Source organism: Cystoisospora suis (assembly GCF_002600585.1).
Source record: "Cystoisospora suis strain Wien I chromosome Unknown contig_6192, whole genome shotgun sequence".
NCBI classification, from domain to species: domain Eukaryota; phylum Apicomplexa; class Conoidasida; order Eucoccidiorida; family Sarcocystidae; genus Cystoisospora; species Cystoisospora suis.
The window spans coordinates 21,801-29,812 of record NW_027158981.1 but is presented as its reverse complement, the minus strand read 5'-3'; the positions used below and the strand labels follow the sequence as shown (position 1 = coordinate 29,812).

Here is an 8,012-nt window from a genome sequence, read left to right as displayed (position 1 = left end):
GCAAACTTGGACCGCGGTCCACGCTTACTGTCCCCATGACACGTGAGCTCCGTCATGTCATGGTTGCTTTATGCCGCGCGTCACACAGGCTAGCCTCTTTGTAACATGTGTGTGCTCTCAGAATGTCCCGTTATACGGATTCCGTATCAAGCAAATCGAGTTACCTCCGGTATGAGGTGTCCACCGACAGAGCAACATTTCCGCTCACCGAGAGGTGCGTACAGGCAGTAGCTTTTCCGTTACCTATCGAGCAAGCAACAGTTTTCTGCTGTCCTCCAGTGTCGCGATGCTTCATAACCAAGCCTCCGAACCTTGGCCAGTGTGCTTCCCAGTCAAAAGAATTTTAGACCGCATGAAGGACAGGCGTGGAGGCTGGCCTTACGTCCGAACGCGGCCCCTGCCCAACCGCAGGTAACTGTGGGTTGTGGCTAGTTGATCGCTGAGCGATCGATTGTCCTCCGGATCGACACGTGTTGACAAAAGAAAGGACATGAAACTCGCACGGCTTTTCTTGTAATTGTGCTCTTGCTTCACTAAGCCGGAATATGTCTGTTGGTTTGACTTCCTCTCCAGTTCGGTCTGACAGCTTCAGTTCCAGAACCATTTTCCTTCTCCCGCTGCTTGCGAACCTGCGGACGGCGGACCACGGCGGCTGGCTTTTGGCAATCAAGTATCCGCTGACTCTATGACCTCCAAGCAAATCAGCTTGACGCCGCACTGACTTGAGTTCTATGTCCGCGTAGCGACAAGGTGGTTTCCTGGGTGCCGGTGGACCTGGATAGAGAACTATGGTGAGGATGCTGACGCTCACGGGTGTCTGGCGCTGTTCTTTGTGGAGTGGGCATTTGAGTGCATCGTCCATCTCTGTTTACGGATACTGCATCTATTTCGGTTAGGTTGCGGTACTGTCTAACCGTTTTGCTCCACTAATGCAGCTGTGTCCCCTGACCACTTTAGGGGCGCAGCTGAGCGCGACAAAACGGAAGCCATAGATGGGCGTGGCTGCAGCTATCTCAAGGGCGCACTCATTTGCGGGTTCCTGCGTCTTCGGTATTTAAATAGTACTGTTGTATTTCGTCCCTGGTGGCCGTCGGGCGTAGTCTTCGATTTCATCGATGCATCGCTCCAGGTTCACCGCGACTGACTTTCAGCCTCTGTGCTCTTCCAGCTGGCGCGCGACGACGACGAGCTGTGTTCCTCCTTCTACAGGAGTGCGACAACACAGAAAGGCTATCAGACATATACACGGTAAGAACTGTTGCAGGCGCGCAGGTTACTCAAGAGCACCTTGTGAGGACGCGTGACAAGGCAGTTGTTCAGAAGCTCTGCTCTTTCCTTGGCTTAGTGTAGGAGTGGTGTGATCACGTGCGGGTTCCCGATCGGCAGTTCGCACCTGCTCCAAGTCACCTCGTCTACCCTGATCTCGGAAAAACATGGCTTCTGTGCACTGCGTATAAAACAAGGGACACTTGCCAGATAGAGACGAACAATCCGGTGCTTTTGACTTCTCATTAACTTTCTCTTTTCGTTTATTTTGAATGAATTCAGTCCGATTGGAACCAATGAGAACATAAGTCTATGGATCGGCAGTCCAGTTGTATTGTTCTCAGACATCATCACGTATACTTGAAAAGATGGGCCGCATGGTGAACTGAATGAGTGGACTGATATTGAGCGCTCTCTCATTGGTGACCTAAATAGAGGTGTATATCTCGGAACATCCGATCGCTCGCCAGCACTTGGTCCAATCTGCGTATGCGTTCAGTAACCCTTCTGCGTCCAAAGGAGACCTGAGACGTTACATGCCCGGATACGATGCGTGTATCTTCTGCCACACCAATGTAAGCTGACAGATGTCTTCACCACTCGCGCAGGTTCCCGGCTGCACGACAGGGGAAGGTGTGCACACAAAGTCATGGTTTGATCTCTCAGTGCGCTAGATATGGTTTTGCTGACTGGGTAGGTACAGAAGCGGAACAGCATGTCGAAGACATTCGTAGACGGATCGACTTTGTATTCCAGCTGTTTGGTCGCCAGCTGTTTCTGTCCGCTTCTCAGAGACCAAGAGTTGACCCTTCCACCCTTCGGAGAGAGAACGAGCGGCTGCAGGCCGAGAACAGGGAGTAAGGACCGTGTTTGCTTCTGAATTTCCATTATGAGTTGGCGGAAGGCGCTCGGCCGGGTCTGTCACGCCCGTGCATGCACTGCACTAGGGAATGGGATGCGTTACTGAAGTCCGCGCAGGTGGTACAGAGGGTGATGATTGTCATTGTCCGGTATTCTTGGTTTTTTTTTCATCTCCCTGACCACTAGAGCATTGTGGGGAGGGGGGGCAGGGCGCGTCACCTCATGGCTTGCACACACAGCTGGGTCCTCGCCGGGGAACAAACGGCTTGCCTCTCAACACACAGCGAGCCAAGTTGCCTGATGCCAGCCTGTACCAGTACAGAAGGCCTACAAACAAAGGAGGGCGCTTGACTGCCGCCGAAACAGTCTCCACAGGTGTTTCCCGGACACTCAACTGCCCCTGTGAGTGTCCGAGTAGGCTGCGTCTCCCTTGTGAGCGAATTCAGAGAAAATGTTGACTGTTTTCCGTCAGCTAACAGCCTGCTCCCTATCGTTAGCAGCACGCCTGCCTTCGCAAGGTAAATGTCTTCGCTTCTTGGGTGTTTTGTGACCCCAGTATAGAGCGGAGCTTTGATCGACTTTATCAACACGCCTACGCTAGCGAGGTTAAACTCAAGAATTTGAAGGTAAGTGGACGAGGGCGACTGTGAATCGACTGTCACTTTTTTCGGGTTCAGTTCTACTACTGGTGAGCAGTTTCTCTGCCCTGAGGGAGTTCCATCGCGGGTCTCGCAGTCTTCTAGAGTCGCGTGCGGACAACAAACAACAGCGCTAACTGAGACGCCCGCAAGTTCTTTCAAGTGCAAAGCGGCTGGCAGTGTGTAGAGCGCAGCAAGAACTTGGCTGAGTGTCTGGTCTTCGGTGGAATTGTTTTCGCGGTGCCACAGATTCCCTTTGCTGCTCCTTGATTCTGTTGAAGAGCTGTTGGTTTCGGCTGGTACGGGCATACGCTATTAGCCCCTACGGGAAATGATAAACCGTTCTAGCACGTGGGTGTCGGGCGCGGACCCGGGATAAGCTCGCAGGGCACCGAAAAGAAAAGGGGGTTCCGCGGATTTGTGTTCTCTATCCGAAGCTGTCTCGCAGCCTTAAACCCTGAATCGTGACTTCGCACTCCTAATTGAGGTGCAGTTCACTTTTCGCTTGGGCACTCTCCGGATGCAACAGGCCCGTACTTTGATAGTTCCTTTCGGTGATTTTCTGGCGTGGACGCAGGCGGCCGCGAACAAGTCCTTGTTTGGCGAATCTAGCTACACGGTTGCTCAGCTGGTCAAGCTAGCATCCACTCTGCTGGAGCTTTTTACCAAGCAACCTGAAGAACCATGTATCACCTTCGTTCCCGACGCCATCGCCTGCTTAGCGAGCTGCCAGGTGGTAAGCTTGCAGTAGTGATGCCGTCCGCTACCACTGAGACATTTGAAAGCTTCCGAAGACTGCAGATGCACAACCGGCGCGCTGTCATCTCTCCTCCGTTTGACCGATGCTCACTGTTTGACCGATTCTCACTGTCTGGAAGAGGAGCGCGCTGCCGGTGCCAGCGTGAACGCTGCATATGAGGAGAGACCGTTTTTTGCACTAAAGCAGCCTCACAAGCTTTTTCTGGGCTGCCGCAGCAATCTGTATGATAGGGACTGCGTGCTTTTCCGCCGCTACCGAAAGCACAATACTCCGTTGCTGCTGCGGGGACACTCATCAGCAAGAACGGTCTGCTCACAGGGAGCCTTGTTCAACGTGCTGCCTCTCCAAAGAGGTTTTGGGATTTGCTATCCGGCAGCGGCAACCGTTGTGAGGGCTTGTGAGGGTACTTAGTCGTTCAGAATATGTGAGCGGTGAGCTGGTTTCTCTTGGGTAACAGATGCTGCAGTCGGCGACCTGCGTTCTGTGAGAGCCAGGCGTACTGTAGCGGTGTCAGGGACGGGAAGTCGTGGTGGCTGGTCCATGGTATCGGCGTAGAAGAGCTCTCACGAACGGTCCTGCCTTCTTTTATTTTGCAGAGAGACAGGCGCCTGTTCGCAGCAGGGGAAAAGCTCAAGCGGGTGTTGGGATCTCCGGCCCGTGCGGCGACTCAGGTAAGGCGACAGCGCTGACCGCCGACTGTGCGGAGGATGGTAACGGGCCTATGTGACTTGGGCCTTTGCAGTAGCACTGTTGCGGGGTTCTTTTTTGGGTGGGTAATACCTATATTCGTCAGTTGCTGTTGCAGATCAGACAGTATGTGCTCACAGTATGCGTTCTTCTGCACTCGCGTTGATGATGTCACTGAAGTTGTGAAGGCACCGCGGGACTGTGGCGCTATGTACGTCGGTTTGACTGAAGCCGTATAAAGCACTAGTGCGACCTCACCAGGTTTGTAATAGACTCCTCATCCGGATGTTTGCTTTTTGGCGGTGTGTGTGTGCGTGCCTCAGGCGAAGCGGCTGGACATGCGGCCTCTCGGTACACCCGCTGGAGAGAGTACGGCCTATTATGACAGACACGTGTTGACGCAGAACTGTCCCAGGCTTGGGACGGAGTATCGCGTTACCCACGCTATTTGATTTTTTCAAGACCGAGTATCAATCTTCGGCCGGAGCATAGTTTACCAAAGTTTAGCTGTGCAGGTTTTTTGCGCTTCTGAAATATACATGCATACACATGAGTCGAGACTTCTGGCGTATGCCACGGTTAGGGCCGCGGTCAGGAAGGAGCCATGATTCTCTCACCTCAGACACGCTCTTGCTGTCTGATGGGGGAACACGCCCAGGAGTTCTCGAAGTCCGAGGCTATTGAAGCGGTACCGGGGGTAACGGCATGGTGGTTACGCACAGAGAAGAGCTCCCAGCAAACGCTTTGGACCTAAAAGCGAATCAAGAAGTCAGCGCGGCGTACGGAGGCACATACAGAATCACATACAGGGGCGCAGAGGCGTACACAAGACACGTAAAAAACTTTACACACGAGTAGGACTGGCTCTGGAAAAGATGAGTCAGAAAAAGAAGGGTGGTAGGGTATTCGTCAGAGCGATCTGTAGTTGTCCGCGTGTTTCCTGTCTGCAGTCCCGGCGGATCTGCGCTGGCTCGCATCGGCAACTGATGACCTCTCCTGGATGAAATGGGCGGAACAGTGAGTAAACTAGCTTGCTCCTCACTGGTGAACTGTTTGGGGTTACCTGAGAAGCCGTTCTTTCGTGGCTGTCAAGGAATGCTTAGCTACCATGTTGAGGAGACGGGACCCGCGAAGGGAGTGAGAAGACAGACTGCACTTGTAGGCCTTTCCAACCCCATTGTACGAGCGTCAGTTGGAGTTTTTTGTCCCCTGGGAAACCGCGTTCGCCGAGGGGCTGGCGCGTCCCGACGCTTTTTTCTAGCAACCTGTCAGAGGCGTTCTGACTCGACGGAGTATTGTGCAGAAGCGGCTGCCAATATAGCAGCAAGGCAAGCCGTACAAAGTTGCCGTCTACGGGGGCGTTGATCCAGGCGTGTCTATTTCTGTTCTCTCTGGTGTTCCTCAGGTGGAACTTACTTCCGGTGGATTTGCGCTGGGTATCAATCGCTGTGGATGACCGCAGTCTGTTGCTTCACCACTTTTTGTGGGAGCGCGCCCCTGTCGACTTGCGGTATCTGACCGTCGAATCCGGGGACATGGACTGGCTGTACATAGGAGGTCAGACACCGGCAGACTGCAGTGCACCTTCAGCCACATACCAGCATGCAGGGATGGCGTTTTTAGCCACGAAAGTCGTCCACGTGTCGCGCTTCAGAATGCAGACAGCTCTGAGGGCTTGTTGCCTTCTGTACTCTTGGCGAGACGAGGGAATTCCTTCCTTCGTGGGTCGAAACTGAGGTAGGTTTCTCTGGCGAGGTTGCCTACTGTCCCATCTGCATTTCTTCGACAGCCGACAGGTGGCGTGCCACGCCTCTACAATTGCGGATGAGGGCAATCGCTCTGGGCGACCCCTCGATTGTCAAGCCGACAATGGCAGAGGCCTCCGCGTATTGCCTCGAACGCGGCGGTATTGGAGGTGAGCTAACTGGAGCCTCTTGTGACCACTCTAGCGCCGAGCTGTCATTCTTAGGTGCACTCGATTCTTTCACGACACGTGGCTGGTGTTTTTCGACGGTCCCACAGAAAACGCGTTTCTGTTGCACACCCGTAGCATGCGGTCGCCCAGTGAACAGTACAGTGGTAAAACTGTCAACACCTTTTGAGCCCGTGGCGGATGCCTGCCTGGAGGGCTGGCTCAGCTAGTGGGCCGGTTTGGCCCTACGTTCTGGCTTCCTCTTCTGGGCTGTGACAGCCGAAGGTTACTTTCGTGTACGATGTCACTCTGTGGACACAGTTCTCCCAAGGAGAATTGTGCGAAACTGCGTCCACCGGATTGAGCGCCTAGCAGCAGACGACCGACAGCCAGCGGATCGGACAGTCGTTCTCTCTCGACAACGGCCAGCGTGGCTATATGACAGTGCTGTGACACGTGAATAAGCGTGCCGCTTCATAAACTGCTTATGCATGGGCGAGCCGTACTTCCGTTTGCAGCTGCTGTACAAAGAAGACTGTGTTATTCGTCCAGTGCATCGAACTGGCTCGGTCGGGTGATGCAGCTTTGGTCCCATGGACTGTGAACGAGGTTTGAGTTAGCCAGCTTTGTTTTCACACTGTGGCCGCCCTGCTCCGGGTAACGCGCCAGTCCTACAGCTACGCCGAAAGAGGTCTGCAGACATCGTATTGGGACTCTATCTGGTGCCGCTGTCTGTGTCAGCTCGTGAAGAGGGGCTCCCTCATCTGCCATACTCCCGCTCGCCGGAAGAGGATTTGGACATTACGCTCCGCGTAAGTCTCTCACCTGGAGACATTGGAGACACCCCGGAAGACAGAAAACCGGGTTCCCTCGCCGCACCTACTGCGAAAGTCGCAGAGGAAGAGAAGCCCGCGAAAACCGGCGTTCCTTTGTCACAAAGCAAAGACTTCGATGCTGAGTCAACACGTGCTTTCAAAGCATATGAAGCGCCCAAGTCGTCAGAATACTCTACGCAAGCACGCAAACCGACGGGTTCTCCGCCCCTGTCGGAGACAGTGGCACTAGCGGGTACGCCCAAAACACCAGCTACTGCAGCAGTGAAATCTGCAATTCCGTCAGCGTCCCCCGGAAAGGCTGCTGAAATCAAAAGCCCCATGAAGGCAAAGACTGTCCCGTCACCGCTTGGAAAAACTGTCCCCTCCCCGAAAGGACCTAGCGTCGCCTCACTGTCTAAAGCTTGCGGGCCTCTGTTAACTGAACGGGGGGGACCCGAGAAGACGGCCGTGCCTTTCCCCGAGCGTGCGCCGTCGCTCTCCGACGCACCAGCGAAGTCGGGTAAAGGATTACCACTAAGTAAGAAAGCCTCAGCCCCGCCCGGACCGGCAGCAGGCGAGCACCCCTCTTCTCCCTCCTCTAAGGCGCCGGGAAGGCCTACAGGTCTACTTGCCGGCAAGCTCCCCCAAGCGACCGCTCTTTCTAAAGCAGGGGAAGACGCCTCGCAAGGCAAAGGAGCACCACTTCCAGGAGGCAAAGGAGCACCACTTCCAGGAGGCAAGGCGGGACCGCCTCCTGTAGCCAAGGAAGCACTGCCTCCTGCAGAAAAACCTGGATCGCCCCCAGCTGGAAAAGGAGGAGCACTCCCAGGAGCCAAAGGCGCACCACCTCCAGGAGGCAAAGGGGCGCCACTCCCAGGAGGGAAGGTAGGACCACCTCCAGTGGGCAAGGGAGGACCGCCCCCAGTGGGCAAAGGGGGACCGCCTCCAGCAGCAAAAGAAGCAGTGTCTCCAGTAGGCAAGGAAGCACTGCCTCCTGCAGAAAAAATGGGACCGCCCTCAGGAGCTAAAGGAGGGCCACTTCCAGGAGGCAAAGGAGGACCACCGCCAGCAGG

The 8,012-nt window shown here is 54.8% G+C and overlaps 1 protein-coding gene across 1 annotated transcript in view; it reads left to right on the top strand.

The window, feature by feature from the left end:
• Nucleotides 1-35: 35 nt before the first annotated feature.
• CSUI_009856 (salivary proline-rich related) overlaps nucleotides 36-8,012 on the top strand; it is a gene marked incomplete at its 5' end in the record, with an annotated part of 10,814 nt that continues 2,837 nt past the window's right edge. Inside the window, 12 exons of the mRNA XM_068069965.1 lie at nucleotides 36-42; nucleotides 122-214; nucleotides 1,169-1,248; nucleotides 2,059-2,123; nucleotides 2,684-2,753; nucleotides 3,343-3,501; nucleotides 4,122-4,196; nucleotides 4,536-4,581; nucleotides 5,163-5,229; nucleotides 5,618-5,852; nucleotides 5,914-6,127; nucleotides 6,866-7,911. Coding sequence (XP_067918062.1) covers nucleotides 36-42; nucleotides 122-214; nucleotides 1,169-1,248; nucleotides 2,059-2,123; nucleotides 2,684-2,753; nucleotides 3,343-3,501; nucleotides 4,122-4,196; nucleotides 4,536-4,581; nucleotides 5,163-5,229; nucleotides 5,618-5,852; nucleotides 5,914-6,127; nucleotides 6,866-7,911 — 2,157 coding nt within the window. The remainder of the gene's footprint in view (nucleotides 43-121; nucleotides 215-1,168; nucleotides 1,249-2,058; nucleotides 2,124-2,683; nucleotides 2,754-3,342; nucleotides 3,502-4,121; nucleotides 4,197-4,535; nucleotides 4,582-5,162; nucleotides 5,230-5,617; nucleotides 5,853-5,913; nucleotides 6,128-6,865; nucleotides 7,912-8,012) is intronic.